The 15,922-nt window shown below is 37.6% G+C and overlaps 1 protein-coding gene across 1 annotated transcript; it reads right to left on the bottom strand.

The window, feature by feature from the left end:
• Positions 1-3,268: 3,268 nt before the first annotated feature.
• LOC128246713 (uncharacterized) lies at positions 3,269-5,983 on the bottom strand. The gene is made up of 4 exons (XM_052965073.1): positions 5,654-5,983; positions 4,819-4,931; positions 4,146-4,256; positions 3,269-3,761 (listed from the first exon to the last, which is right to left on the bottom strand). Exons 1-4 carry the CDS (start codon positions 5,685-5,687, stop codon positions 3,558-3,560), a joined length of 462 nt encoding a protein of 153 aa, XP_052821033.1. The 5' UTR covers positions 5,688-5,983; the 3' UTR covers positions 3,269-3,557.
• Between the last annotated feature and the right edge of the window lie 9,939 nt (positions 5,984-15,922).

The raw sequence follows: 15,922 nt of genomic DNA, 5'->3' as shown, positions 1-15,922 counted from the left end.
GAAAAAAACGTTCGCGCGGAAATAAAATTCTTCAACTTGTGTAATGTAAACAATCAGAGATCTAAAGAGCTGTATCCGATACTCCTTTATTTTCATTTGACTAATTTTACAATGACAAATGGGATTTCTAGTTTAAGTTTATTATGACCTATACAAATCTTAATTGTATTCAGGAAGTCAGCGTGAATTCCAACCGCCTTACTTAACTCAACTTAAACTGCAGTACTTAATATCGACACGGACCTAGCAAGGTTTATTGCTCCGAGATATCGAATATCAATATCCTACGCAGTGATCTCCCCTGACAAGCAAAACAGACGAATTAACGGGATTTCCCAGAATGGTGACCTATATTTGATGGTAGGTATATGTGTTTCCTACAACACCTACTATTAAAGTGGTACTCCGCCTACTTTACTCTAGTTAATACACGACCCAGCCGGAAAAATGAGTGTCGATTTTTGCCATTTAATGATCAATTTTGCCTTAAATGAGTTAACGAGTTTTCCTAGAATGGTGACCTATATGGGGTGGTAAGGGGGCGTGTCTCTTACAACACTGACTCGGTAGTACTCCGCCTACTTCATTTAAATGAGTACCAGACGCAGGCGGAGTACGGGTATTGTGTGGATTTTGTGCCTATTTTAGGCCAAATACAGGATGTGTGACTATTTGAGAAATACGTTTCGAGTCACGCTTATAATGAGTAAATGAATTTTGCCTGACTGGTATACCTATATGGAAGGGTAGTCGGGCGTGTTCCCTTCAACAGTATTCCACCTACTTTATGTTAGTGAGTACGAGCCACTGCCGGAAATCGCATCTAATGTCAATTCTAGTTTGAAAGAGTGTATCCAAAGTGTTTTCCTACATGGTGTTGTAGGTGAACATGTGGTTTTAGGTGGTATTCTAAAGCAGTCAAACTCCTTAAGCGAAATATAATTCCAGTGTCGTGATCATACTGAAACTATCGGAAACTATATTTATACTGTAACGTGCGGGACCAACAAACACCAACAGATCCCTTCAGAGAAAAGCATGCTCGACCCTGAGGGATCCACTGGGCTTTATACACACTAAATTCTTTATTCACACAGAGCCCGGGCTTTGCTAATTTGCATATTACCAACCATACGTACTATGAACGTACTTCCGTCTATAACGGAATGTTATACTATGAACGCGCATCCGCCATCTACAGCGGACCGTTATATTTCTTTCCCCTCCGAGAAGACTCGTCTCGAGTCTTGGTCAGGGAAACTCGTAGGTTAGGTAACTCCGTTTCGGCAGTTGTCTGTATCCCACCGCTGCCACCATTTGTAACCTGCAAGACCAACAAACACCAACAGATCCCTTCAGAGAAAAGCATGCTCGACCCTGCAGGGGTTCCCTGTGTATGAACGCACATCCGCCGTCTACAGCTGACCGTTACAATACAAATCAACATTTCTAATGATGGGTGGCTCTCACAATTAGCCAAAATCTGGGGAGTGCAATTTTCCTGTTGTATGTAAAACACAAGCTGCAGCCCGAAGTTGTCAGCTTCAAGTGGATTTACGAACATTAGCTTTGTGTCTCACATTAAAAACATGTGTTAGTCTGGAGTATAAGTATCTTCCATGGCCGCTCGTGTAAGGTATGTGCAACGTAACTCGGGCGTAGGGTGTTTTGCAGAAACGAGGTTTACTGGGAATAGGCAGAACACTGCGAGAGTGTTGGGATGAACTTATCTTACACGAGCGGCCATTGAAGATGCTTTTTTTCTCCCACCTCAGTTGAAAAATATAGTAAAAATGTATTGTTTTCGCTTTTGCGCGTAGTAAAAACGCTCGCGTATAGATATGTTATGATTTGTGTTTTGTTTTTTAGATATGGGCGTAGTGATTTAACATATGTAAATAGTCAAATCGTTCTTTAAATAGTTTCGGGGGGAGAGAGAGAGAGAGTGTAGCGTGAAAACCTCTTTTTGTGACATTTGAAGCGGGAAATTTCAGATTTTATTTTGATTTTAGTTATTGCCACCAGGAGAGGTATGTCTATCGTTTTACTGTTTTCATCGACATTGTAGGAAACGCATTTTCATCGCAATAAAGTTATGGTAACCATTACCGCTTATTGCTGTGCGAAGTCCATGTGAAACTCATCGGCCTTGCGTGATGACTGGGAGTAGATAAGGTCCTGCTAAACCCACTTAAAGCTACAAAGAGCGTCTAAGATCTAACAACAGATACTCGAAACACAAGAGATACTTACAAATCACTATGAAACAGAAATTATGTACGGAAATGAATTGTTATGGAAGTATTTACAATTAAGTATGTAATTTTATTCTCAAGTTGGTTCATGTATTTGCGTATTTATAGAAAACCTGTTTATGTGATTCTCGATCATAACTGTCTCGATAAAGGCATACTTATATCAATATACTCATGTTTTCTGTATTTTAAGGATGAAGTAAAATTAAAGCAAATGGTATGCAAAGGGTCGATTCTAACCTGCTAAATTGCCAAAACAATGTGTTGCTAAAATATCTTATGCCTACATAAAATATATATTTTGAGTGTCAAAGTTAATTTCGAGCGTGTTTTAAACGAGTTTACAAGTTTTCACACAATGGGGTGGTAGATGGGCGTGTCCCATACAACAATTCATGGTAGTTCTCTCCCTACTTCACTCAAGTGAGTACCAGACCTATATGGAGTGGTAGGTGGGCGTGTACCATACAACAATTACTAGGTAGTACTCCCCCTACTTCACTCTAGTGAGCACCAGATCTATACGTCCCAATATGGGGTGGTAGGTTGGTGTGTCGTTCTTAGATCTAGTCAAACGCGTTAAGCAGTGAATCATTCACGGCCAGATAATAAATTTATAGTTCATCTAGACAAAAGAAATATCTAAACGGAAATTATTTACCTCCGCCAGAAAATAATATCCGGCCGGAAATAATACATCTTCAGCCAGAAAAAAAAGATCCGGCCGGATAATATTAACTTAGGCTGGAAACCGTATTAGGCTGTCCGGATGTCCGGCTAGCTTCACGCACCTGCGCTTAACGACATTTCTCAAACAACAACAAAAAAACAGTTGAATTCAGACAGGACCCGCTGATGTCACAATCTGGATAAAGATATAGCCCCATTTTACCTTAAGAAATACATCCGATCCCAGGAATTTCGATGTTGGACAGTTCTTATGTCCTTAACTTCCAAGGATTGTATGCATGTTAAAATACAGTTTGCGGTATATGTAACAAAATAAATGAATGCGCACTTCAAAACTCGTTTAATTATTTTTTCCAAACGTTGATTATGAAAGCAACTTAAACAACTTATAAATAATAGCAAATGGAAAACAAAAGGCCTAGCTAAAATCAAAAAGTTTACATTCTGTGAAGAATGGACCTTCAAATAGCTGGCCAGGTTTTCTTTACAAGCGAGTCAGATATTTGATAATTGCATACATTTTTTAGTAAATAAACATTGAACTATCGAAATAATGTTCTATCAACCCCTATCATGTCATACACCTGTATTAAATTCGCTGGACATTGCAAATCATTTGATCATTGCTGTGACAACGGATGCCAATGTTATGAGCATTGCTAGGCAGGCGTGTAGACTGTTTCCGGTAGCATGTGGTGACGAGAACAGTTTGTCAGCACAGCCAGCGCCCTTACAACATTGTTTGGTAGTGCTGCCTGTTTCCGTACAAGGAGTGGATGTACATTCTGCTGTGACTGTACCGTTGAGGAGTGTAACCTAAACAAAGACTAGCAATGAAGGACTGGAGTTAAACGAGAAAACATGATTGCAGTTGGATAAACAGGCTAATACCGAACCATCATCATACTTAACCTTCATATTCTTCAAAATCAAGCTTGCTGAAAGTCAGATTACTATCATAATGAATTATCTGAATAGTGATCAATCATACATATAATTTCATATGTAAATTATTAAATAAGTAATTCCTCTCCCCTCCACACAAGTGCATGCTTGTAACATTTAGTAAACTACATTGTATATGTACACACACACACGCACGCACGCACGCACGCACGCACACACACACACACACACACACACACACACACACACACACACACACACATATAACTTACAAAAGTTTTAACTCATTCTTACTTGGCATCCATTGGCGTCATCTGTTATTTTACATGTTGATTCTAATGTCTTGAGACAGCTGTTGTCTGTTCCACTGCAAGTTCCAACCGTACAATAGTATGGCTCAAAATCCTGAAATAAATTTGATGTCCAAATAGAAAAAAGTATTTCAACGATAATGTCAATGTAGGAACGTACACTTGTATCTAAGGAAACGATATAAAATAATAACTTATGTTTGGCCGGACATGGTACTGCAGACAATGGGACATGGCTCTGAGGGAGAAAGGGGTCCGCTGTTTCAGGCAGTGTGGCAACTAAATTAAATCATATCAATTCTACAGAGATTGTAGGAGATTGTGTTTAATTGATCTAGTTTTGTTTTCAACGGCAAAATATGTCAAGTGTGTACTTGTTCGCTATCGTCGAGTTGTGTTTGAAATAAGACAAATAATAGATTGTATCATAATGTTTCGATTGTGTAGACGATTGAAATTGCTGGTCTGTGCCCAAAAGCTGAGGGCAGTAGCGTGTAACTAAAATGGACAGGGTGCAGCATTATTCAATATAATATTTTATATTACTATAATAAAAACATTCAAGTGTTCGCCATTTTGAACGGCGGCCCGGGTTTAGCAAAGAGCCGTTCTATTTACTGTTATTTGATAAAAATAGTAAAATTTTATTAACTAACGGTATTAGTGGCTGAAAATTCTGGTGTTGATACTTCTGTTATTTCACCATCCATCGTTGTATCGGCTGTTGTTGCAGCTGACACAAGGGCGAGCACAGACCCACATACTATCACTGGAATTCAAATATCAGCTTTGTAATCGTCTTTGACTGTGTTTGTGGGTTCAGTATGTTCACGGTGCCAGAAACTTTTCGGTTCGATTTGAGTACATCATACTGGAGCGTGTATCTCAATGCTTTAACAGTATCTCCGGTACTTTAACACGTTTTTTAGTGAAATTTGGGAACTAGCAACTTGTTCTGTATGTTTTATTCATAGTTATTTCGAGAAAAAATAAAGAAAAATACAAGCAAAGCGTTGATATTGATTTATTTCTAATTGCGACAATGCAAAATTATAAAAATGAAGCTCATCTGTATATAAAACAAATCCAATCAAAATGTTGAAGCTTATTAATAGCCTTCCCCGCAATCTAGAAAATGTGACTTTCGTAGGCAAAATTGAACGTTTTAAGACTATAAGTGTATATTGCTCTGTCAATACAATATAAAGCCACATTTCCGTTAAATCTCATGCAGTTTTAATGATATAAACGTTTTCACTAATATTATTTTATTAAGATAATTGTTATACTAAATAATTCTCATTTTATATATATGTTGATAATGTAAAAGCAATATCGAATCTAATTAAACATTGTATCTCGAACAATAGTAATAGTATTTTGTTTTTATTTACCCGTAAAGCATAAATATCTGTGTTAGAAGTAAGACATGTCCATTGAAAGAGTGTTTCAACGAAATAATGATAATATATAAAAGTTGATATACTATACCTCCAAGAAAAGTGAACACGTTTATAGACTTCATTTTTCTATATGCCCAAGTCTTCGCAATAACGTTTGAATTTATCTACATGTACTTTTAAAGTTTCCGCTAAAAAAATCCCACTTGTTTGTTTCCGTAAAATGTGACCCAACTATGAAATGTGTTTTTTATAGTAATTTGTATTATATAATTGTCATGTTCACCGAAACTAACATTCAAAACAACAATCCGTTGTGTAGCACTGTATCAATTTGCCCAAGATGACATGATAAACTTATAGTTAAGAGTTTTATGTTTTATACTGCTAGTTGTATATCAAATATGTTTTCAAGAATACTGATCAGTGACTTATGTTCAAGCTTTCTATATATACCAACTCGAATCGGAACACCTCGGCCATTTTCCATCGGAAACAACCTCGAATATATACGGACGTTTTACAATGTCAGGATTTTTCACATTTAATTACGTTGCTAGTATATCGCGTGGTATTAACAATTTAGCTGTAACCCTGATGAATTGACTACATATATATATATATATATATATATATATATATATATATATATATATATATATATATATATATATATATATATATATATATATATATATATACAGACGTATACAATGTAGTTTACTAAATGTTACAACCATGCACTTGTGTGGAGGGGAGAGTAATTGCTTCCAATTTACGTATACAAGTATATGTATGATTGATCAAAATTCAGAATATCTATTGTAATGGTAATTTGACAGGCTTTTGTGTTTCGCGGGTTAGACTATTTATCCAATAGACATTCATGTATTCTCGTTTAACTCCAGTCCGGTATTGCCAGTGTTTGACTCGCTTGCAAGAAAAACTGGCCAGCCAGTTGAAAGTCCAAAACCATTGTTATTTAGCCTAGACCTTTATTACTTTTTTATTCGTTTTTTTTTTCCATTTGCTGTAAGAGTCTTCGTCGACTGGCAATAGTTTATAAGTTGTTTAAATTGCTTTCATAATACAATTTAGTAAATAATATATGACTCAGTTTTAAAGTATTCATTTATGTTGGTACATCTTCCGAAAATGTCGTTCGCGTATGTTGACATTTAAACACCTTAACAATCCAAGGAACTGACATTTGAACTATACAACATCTAAATTCTTTATGTCACACATTTAGCGCCAAGTCTTTATTTGTCTAGAAGAACATATCTTATTTGCTTCTCCCAGTTTTAGTTTCCCTGTCTCTGTTTTGCTGAGACTGTTTTAATACTTGACAGAGGACTTAAAAGAAGCGGCCTTCGTGCGTTTTTGTTGAGTTCATTTCGACTTTTGAATTGATATGAAAGTTAACCCAGTTGACACTTAACGTTGTAGAAACGTTGCAGCAAACGTTGTCCGCACGTTTTTAATGTTTATACAACGTAACTTTGGCAAGTTGTTACATTGTTACCATAACGTTGAGACAACCATACATTATAACGTTGTCACATCGTTGTATGAAGGTCGATTAATGATTGCCAAAGTAAGGTTGTCACACACATTAAGGTAACCTTCACATTCATAACGTTGTCACAGCGTTATGTATTAAGTTAAAGATGGAACCATGTTAATGATTCAACAAATGTGTAATTAAAAATGTCGGAATGTGACGTCACATTCTAAAGATAACAATCATTCCCACGCTATTGTTTTCATGAAATATTTTAAATAAAAGCAAACTTAAATCAAGTTTGAGTAATGGGAGGTAATAAGCCTAATATATTGAGTGATTATATCAGCCTTTTATCACTGAACAACATTGAAAATATTTAAATTTAAATGGTTGTATCATCTTGTTTAGTTATTCTAAAAGAAACCTTAAAAAAAGTCCGGAATTAGTAAACTTCCTAACACATTTTTTTGTATTAGGACAACGTTTGTTTATTGTAAGGAGACCGCGTTCAAAAACAGCGGGAAAAGTTAAAAGTCTGGTTTGCTCTTTCTACACAAGATGATGTCGCTATAACAGCAGTAGATTGAGAATTTTATGAATATTTGGATACATAATTATGCGTACATCACATGAAGGGATGACCCTAGTCTGGAGTTCCTTCCCCTAACACTATCGTTATCATACTGTATGGAATATCAGTGAGCGGGGAACCAGACTAGGGATGACCCTTGGTGTTTTTTTTACTCAACCCACTGAGGTTATCAAAGTAGTGATGTAATGTTATTAAGCAAACAATAAAGCAAGAATCTGTTGCTACCTCAGGTTCTGTTCTTGTTCAAATTGAATCCAGGTGCAAGAGAAGTTATTCATACATTTCTTCGAAAACATCAAGACACGTTTCTCTATCCATCGTGTCTAATAAAAAAATTTAAACGTTTTCTTCTGTTTTATCCCAGCATTAGCTTTGTTCTTCTTTGGTCACTTCTTCGATGGCTTCCTCCATACGTCTACGTTTTTGGCGAGTATATAAACATAGACCTAACTGTTTCAGCGAGTCTAGCATTATGTGAACTTCCTTTCCATGGCAGCTTTTGCACAAAATCAAATTCAGATTGTGGCTGATGCAGTAGTGATACACAGCTTTCGGAAACTGCAGAGTAAATTTAGCGGCGCGACCATCATTCTTGCCGGCCATGTTTACAGCATCAACCATTGTCTGTTATCGAAATACATTGTAACTGAATATTAAGTCCCGCATTCGTCAACTACTTTTTGTTGTCGCAAATTGCTTCACCTGTTATTTCTATGATATCGTGTAAAGTTCATAAACCTTATTGAATGGCACATTTGATATAAAAGTAAACTTAATATATTTCGATATTTGTATAAGACCTCTGATCGACGACTTTAAAGGGGCGAACGCCGCGTCCTCAACTCCCTACCCCGATGCGCATTGATGAATTATTTTTAAACCAAAAACAGTATTGTTTGAACATGACATTTTTTCAGCGAGTCTAACATGATGTGAACTTCCTTTACCTGGCAGCTTTTGCACAGAACCAAATTTAGGTCGTGGCTAGTGCAGTAGTGATAATTTTCTCGTGTGTGGCCTCTACTTTTAGGACATAACCAAACAAATGCCGAAAAGTCATTGATAATAAGCATAAGTTGCTTTAGTGTATGTTATTGTCAACGCAAACGTCCTGACCTACATGCTAAGTTACAGAAATTTGGAACATTGTTCGTTCTTCAGCAGCGATAAGGCGTACGATATAAGCAGACTTCTTTTCTCCCAAGCGGCATTCAGTTTAATTTGCTACACGTTTAGCATGGAACATCGCGCTATTTTGCTGGCACTGTTTGCCAGCATTTTGAGTTCGTGTTATTGTCAGCTAGATCAAGCTAGAATTGATCTGCCAAAAGGCGGGCGTAACGTTTGTCCTTACTGCGTTTACTGTGCCTCCCAGTACCTCTGTGACGGGACATGTTCTTATGACGGATGCGACCTATGCCAGTATAGACACCATTGCGACAGTACATGCAACGGATTGTGCCAAACATCCGACCCTTGCGACCCAAATCCTTGCTTCAACAACCAAACATGCGAACAGAATCCGCAGGGATCGGCACACTGTGTTCCTGGCATTGATCCAAAGTGCATGGAAAAGGCTCAAAGAGAAACTTGCGACTTTTATCAGTGTTTTGATGAAAAGACGCAATGCGGCGCTGGTGGATATGCACTTAAATTTGGCACAAAGTATTGCAATCGCTTTAGTGACTTTTATTCGAATTTCACGTCTGGTGGACAAGCTATGATTGATTGTGTCAGGCATTGTTTGACAAGATTTCTTCTGAATTATTACGAGATGCCCAACAGTGACTGCTCCGCCATTGAGTCTGCCGCGTTTGATTCGCACGTAAATTGTTACGTGGGCTGCAATTTTTGCGACGAGTGGAATGACAATAAGAAAGCGTTGTATAACGTCTACGAGTTAAGAGACCTCGCTTTATCACCAACAATCTGGAGCCAAATGGCCGAAGTCGGTGCAACATGCCTTTTGCCGAGTGTTGCTACATCGCCAATTATTTGCAAATATTTACTTGTAGCATTTTTATCTCTGAATTTTATTTTATTAGAATAAATATTTACTTTGCAATATTTTAATTTCCATTGCATATTAATTTTACAATGTTCTTTTGTTCGTAATATATCTACAACATTACATGTACATGTTGAAGGTATTTGTCTTTAATACTTATCGCCCTAAGTACATATTGTTGTCAAAATATCTTATTTCTAAATGTGGTGTACCAGCATGGATTATGTTATGTAATACTTACTAATTCATAGCCTTAACAGTCACGTGGTAGATACTGACCAAAAGATATTGACAAGACATTCGGTTTTTAACGAGCGTCGAGGATACACCTCTGTTAGAATTTCCTATCAAAATTACCATCTTTTGCATTAGCATTTTGAACTAGTGAAAAGAAATTGTTATCACTGTTATTTATTATTTTCATAATCAAATAAAACACTTAAAACTTGTATACCGTTTTACTTTGAGACTTTCGAAGTGAGCGTTGGACAAATTATAGTTACAACAACATTGCGTCGACTAAAACTTTGCGCTGCACCCATGTATTTCAGGCATTACTTTAAACCCCGTTACACGATATTTACCATCGTGTCATTAGTGCTGTTAAACAGCAATATGTTTTCATACACCTCGAAAAAGCTGTATTATATACACCATGCAATAATAACCTTTAAACTCTTTGTACCATTTGAATAAAATAAAAGGTACAAATTAAATGAGTGGTCATACCATTGTTTATGATATTTTTCTCGTTAGGAAATAATACAAAGGACTCATTGTCCAGACATATGTGTGTATGGAATAAATGTACTCGAAACTTATTTTCACAACATACGAATGTGTTTGTAAAGATTTTCACTTAAAGCAATGAACTATATAACACAAGATGTTACGTTGCTCTCTAGATCCCGTTCTTGAGTCTTGTAGCAATATTTGTCGGAGGGAGAAGTCCGTGCCATACCCTCTGTAAAGTTTACATTTTTAGCTTGCCTTTTTTGAAGAAATTAAATGAGTATGGACGTTACCAGCGCTTTAGTGGAAAAGCGTTACCCTTGGCGAAACTTAGTGCAGATGTTGCCGAGACAACACCCATGTGTTTCTCTAACTAAGATTGTAGAGTTGTACCTCTTTTTCAGATGGAAAAAACAACAGAGAAATAGAAATATATGTGTGCTTTTTTACATAGATACATGTATGTTATTTTCAAGATACAGTGGCCATAAAGCGGATGCGAATACACAACCTTCGTACATCGTTACCATAACGTTGAGAAAACCATGCATTATAACGTTGTCACAATTAACGTGGTATGACGGTTGAGTATTGATTGCCAAAGTAACGTTGTCAAACACATTTAGGACACCTTACACATTCATAACGTTGCAACAACGTTGCCACAGCGTTATGTGTAAAGTTAAAGCTGAAACCATGTTAGTGATTCAACAAATGTGTAATTAAAAAAATGTCGAAATGTGACGTCACATTCTAAAAAAAACAATCATTATCAGACTTTTGTTTTTATTAAATAATTTAAATAAAAGCAAACTTAAATCAATTTATGAAGCTCGTCATTTCTTCCGCAGTCAATGTGTGTGGATACTTTGGTAAGATGCAAGCAACCATGATAACTTGTTTGACAAACTATTAAAGAGTAAATTCACTTGGCTGACAATTGTATCTACAAACGAAAGATACAGCTCTCGCATGAAGTATTCCTTTGGAGATGTTAAAGGAACATTATATCTCTGTGTCTGACGGCAATTGTTTCAAGAGGGCTGCAGGGAAGGGACGTTTGCAATATTTGCCATTTCTGTTGCCTTATCGAAAACTTCTTGTAGATGGATTCGCCATTTCTTGCGCGAGACATTTTTCACAAGGCCATATGCTTACATCACATCAAGGGATGACCCTTGATTTTTACTCAAACCACTGAAGTAACAAAGTAGTGATGTACTGTTGTAAAACAAACAATAAAGCAGTAATCTGTTATCCACTTCAAACGGCCGTTGGATTCAACCATGGACCTACTCTCCGAGATTCAGTCCTTGTTGAAATTGAATCCAGGCACAAGAGCAGTGATTCATACATTTCTTCGAAATCATTAAGACACGTTTATCTACCCATCGTGTCTCACAAAACATTTTAAACGTTTTCTTCTGTTTTATCCCAGCATTAGCTTTGTTCTTCTTTGGTCACTTCTTCGATGGCTTTCTCCATACGTCTACGTTTTTGGCGAGTATATAAACTATACCTAACTGTTTCAGCGAGTCTAGCATTATGTGAACTTCCTTTCAAATGCAGCTTTTGCACAGAATCAAATTCAGATCGTGGCTGATGCAGTAGTGATACACGGCTTTCGGAAACTGCAGAGTAAATTTAGCGGCGCGACCACCATTCTTTCCGGCCATATTTACAGCACCATCCATTGTCAGTGATCGACATACATTGTAGCTGAATATTCCTGAATTCGCCTAAGACTTGATGATATTGTCGCCAATGGCTTCAACTGTTATTTCAATGATATCGTGTAAAGTTCATAAACTTGATAAGATGGCGGGATACATTTGATATAGAAGTTAAACTAATACCCCCGCCCCCTCAGCGATGCCTCTTGATGAAATTATTTTAAACTAAAACACGATTGTTTAAACATTACATAATATTCAAAAAAGATTGTTAAAATATAAACGACTTCACTCACTAGATTATAAATAACATAAGTCAGAAGACCGATTGAACCATTAAGAAGTTATGCCCCTGATGCCAGACAGGAGATTTCTCTCTTGACTAATATAACTACACTAAGGTATATTTTAAATACTTTATACAAACAAGAATTGTTAAATTTTGATTAAATTTTATTGGTGTGTGGCCCTGACTTTTAAGACATTACAAAACAAATGCCCTATTGTCATTGATAAGAAACTATAAAAGTGCTTTTGTTTATGTTATCATGTGTTATTGTAAAAGCAAACTTGCTGACCTACAATTCAATTTACTGGTATATGGAATATTGTTTGTTCAAAAGCATTGATAAGGCGAAGGATATAAGCAGCCTTCTTTCCCCCAAGCGGCATTAAAATTAATTTGCTACTCTTTTAAGCATGGAGCATCGCGCTATTTTGCTGGCGCTGTTTGCCAGCATTTTGAGTTCATGTTATTGCCAGTTTGATCAAGCTAGAATTGATTTGCCAAAAGGCGGGCGTTACGTTTGTCCTTACTGCATTTACTGTGGCTACCAGTACATCTGTGACGGGACATGTTCCTATGACGGATGCGACCTTTGCCAGTATAGACACCACTGCGACAGTACATGCAACGGATTGTGCAAAACACCGGCCGACCCTTGCGACCCAAATCCTTGCCCCAACAACCAAACATGCAAACAGAAACCGCAGGGATCGGCACACTGCGTTCCTGGCGTAGATCCAAAGTGCGTGGAAAAGGCTCAAGGAGGAACTTGCGACTTTTATCAGTGTTTTGATGAAAAGACGCAGTGCGGCGCTGACGGATATGCATTGAAATTTGGCGCAAAGTATTGCAATCGCTTTAGTGCCTATTATTCGAATTTCACGTCTGGTGGACAAAAAATGATTGATTGTGTCAGGCATTGTTTGACAAGATTTCTTCTAAAATATTATGAGATGCCCAACGGTGACTGCTCCGCCATTGAGTCTGCCGCATTTGATTCGCACGTAAATTGTTACGTGGGCTGCAATTTTTGCAACGTGTGGAATGACAATAAGAAAGCGTTGTATAACGTCTACGAGTTAAGAGACATCGCTTTATCACCAACAATCTGGAGCCAAATGGTCGAAGTCGGTGCAACATGCCTTTTACCGAGTGTTGGTTAATATCAATAATGTTCATGCACCTCGAAACAGCTCTATTATATACCACTGATTTATCATGCATTAAGCTTGAGACGTTCTGTACCATTTGAATAAAATAAAAGGTAGAAATGAAATGAGTTGTCTTCCATTTTTTATAATATTTTGCTTCAACGTATTGCCTCGTTTGGAATTAAAACAAAGGACTCCTTCTCCATGCAAATGTTTGTATGAAATTAATATGTAATATAGCGTTTCAACAGGAAACATTTTTACACAACATACGGATGTTTTTGTGCCAAAACCTGTGTAAAGATTACATTTTTAGCTTGCCATTTTTTGAATATATTTATGTATAGACGCAGTATTGAATGTATGCGACGAAAATGCTTTCGTTGGTGTTGAGAAAAAACAACACAATACGATTTTTCAACATTTCATTTACATCGTAGAGGTAAATGCGATGTAGTCGAGTACATTAATTAACACAAGTGACATTTAATTTCTTCACAACAATACGTGTGATTTTTTCTCAGCAGTCTGAATCTAGATCTGGATCTGGGCTGGTATTCAATATTAGTCTTAACTGGATCCAAGTAAAAATGTAGCTAATCGGATTACTTGTTTTTATAAAAAAAACTGACCAATAGAGGGAATGAAGTCAATGGTGTATGACCATAATATTGTCTTAAGTTAAATATTGAATACCACCCCATGATAGCTACGTTGCAGAGCCTTTCGATCAGTGTAGAGCAACGGGATAGAGAGTGGGAGTCCAGTTCCAGTGGATGACAGCTGTTATGAAGCTGTCGATCTCGTTTATTCCAGTCTATTATAGTACTTAGGAAGAATGGAAGTTTATATCAATATGGTCTTACAATGCACTGGCACAAAGCACTTAGTATTATTTACAGTTTGTCTTTCTATAATGTTATCTGAGCGGAATGTTTTAGGGAGATGACTCTAGGTTTATTTTGGCGGGCATGATTTAAATAGAAATGGCTTGGCAGTGCTGCCACCAGCCCCTCGACCTTTTTATTAAAGAAAACCAAGAGATTCGCCTTCCTCCGGTCTCGCTGGGATGGGAGCTTTAGGTCTTTGAGTATCTGGCTAAGGCAGCTGGTGGACTAGCTTGGTTGTATAGTCGCCATCGATAAATCTGGCTGCCTGCCTCTGTACCTTTTCTATGTTGTCTTTTTGATGGTAAAGATACCAGACTATAGCACTGCATTCTAAGGTGAAGCGTACGAGGGATATGACGTCGTTCTGCTACAGTTCTGGGGCAGTGCTCTCCGAAGGAAACTGATTGTCGAGTTGGCTTTCTTTGTCATCTTGGTGATGGAGGCCAATTTGAGGTCTATAGACACCAAGATGTGGGTTTCCAGGCACTTGCTGAAATATTTGGTTATCTAATGGTAGAAATGGGATGATTTGCGTTAAACTGCATTCTTCATGTATTAGCCTATAATGTTTATTGTCATAGGTATTGTTTGAGTGTTTCGTGATCTTTGCTGTTTCACCGTGGACTTGACTCCGAAAGGTCGTTGATGTGGTAAAGAAAAGGGAGTGGACCCAGCAATATGCCTTGTGGAATGCCGGTATCGACGGGGCTGTCTCTGAGTATTCGCCTACAACAACAACCTTCGAACTCCTGTTGGTGAGGAAATCGCTGAGCCAGTGATTTATATTGCCTGTGAGGCCGTTTTGTTCTGGTTTATGTAAAGGTTTACGGTGGGGGCGGTTTCTGAAGTCCAGTATTGCCATGCCTTGTTGAGTATCTGGCGCAGTCTTGGTAAGTAGATCATGGACTGTTGTTGTATGCTACATTAGGTTTCGCAGGAGTAGTACACACCGGGAACCGAGGGTTAAGGGTGTTATTGTTGTTTGTACGCAGACATCAGCAGTGTACGGTTAGGAGTCTTAGGTAGGTTGTATTTCAAGGCATGTCATATTCACTCAGGCTTGGTGTGTGTCGTGAGGTGGAGCCAGACTGTGCACTGCCGTTGGAGAACGGCCGCTGTCTCTGTTTGTATAGATAATGATATTGAAGTTTGGCTGCTAGAATGTAGAGAAGTGGAGCAGGAGGATGATACCGAGTTAAATGAGGCATCTTCATCATAAAGACCTCTCCACATGTCTTTAGGAACTATACTCCACAGTTGCCACAACAGTCAACTATTTGTGATCAAGTGATTGGCATGTCACAAACCCAACATAGGACAACGGGTTAGTTTACCGTCGGTTATGGATTGCTGAAACAAACGTTTTTAATTTTATTAATTGTGGAGATAGAATAGTCGGAAAATTCGGAATCAATTCAACCAAACAGTTTAATATAAACCAGTCCCTAAGTAAGGGGGATAACCGCTGCGTGTAGTTTTGCGTCGAATTGTTGACTGTTTCCAAAGCAAGGATAACTCCTG

This window comes from Mya arenaria, chromosome 2, assembly GCF_026914265.1.
Source record: "Mya arenaria isolate MELC-2E11 chromosome 2, ASM2691426v1".
NCBI classification, from domain to species: Eukaryota; Metazoa; Mollusca; class Bivalvia; order Myida; family Myidae; genus Mya; species Mya arenaria.
Note: the sequence above shows the minus strand (reverse complement) of the source record. Positions and strands in the feature narration are given on the sequence as shown.

What these genes read in the sequence shown, in the direction of transcription:
- LOC128246713 (XM_052965073.1), bottom strand. Translation starts at nt 5,687, where the DNA reads ATGAAGTCTATAAACGTGTTCACTTTTCTTGGAG. An exon ending in CGTGTTCACTTTTCTTGGAG is followed by an intron (nt 4,932 to 5,653) that starts GTATAGTATATC and finishes TTTGAATTCCAG; the next exon opens with TGATAGTATGTGGGTCTGTG. An exon ending in AATTTTCAGCCACTAATACC is followed by an intron (nt 4,257 to 4,818) that starts GTTAGTTAATAA and finishes AATTTATTTCAG; the next exon opens with GATTTTGAGCCATACTATTG.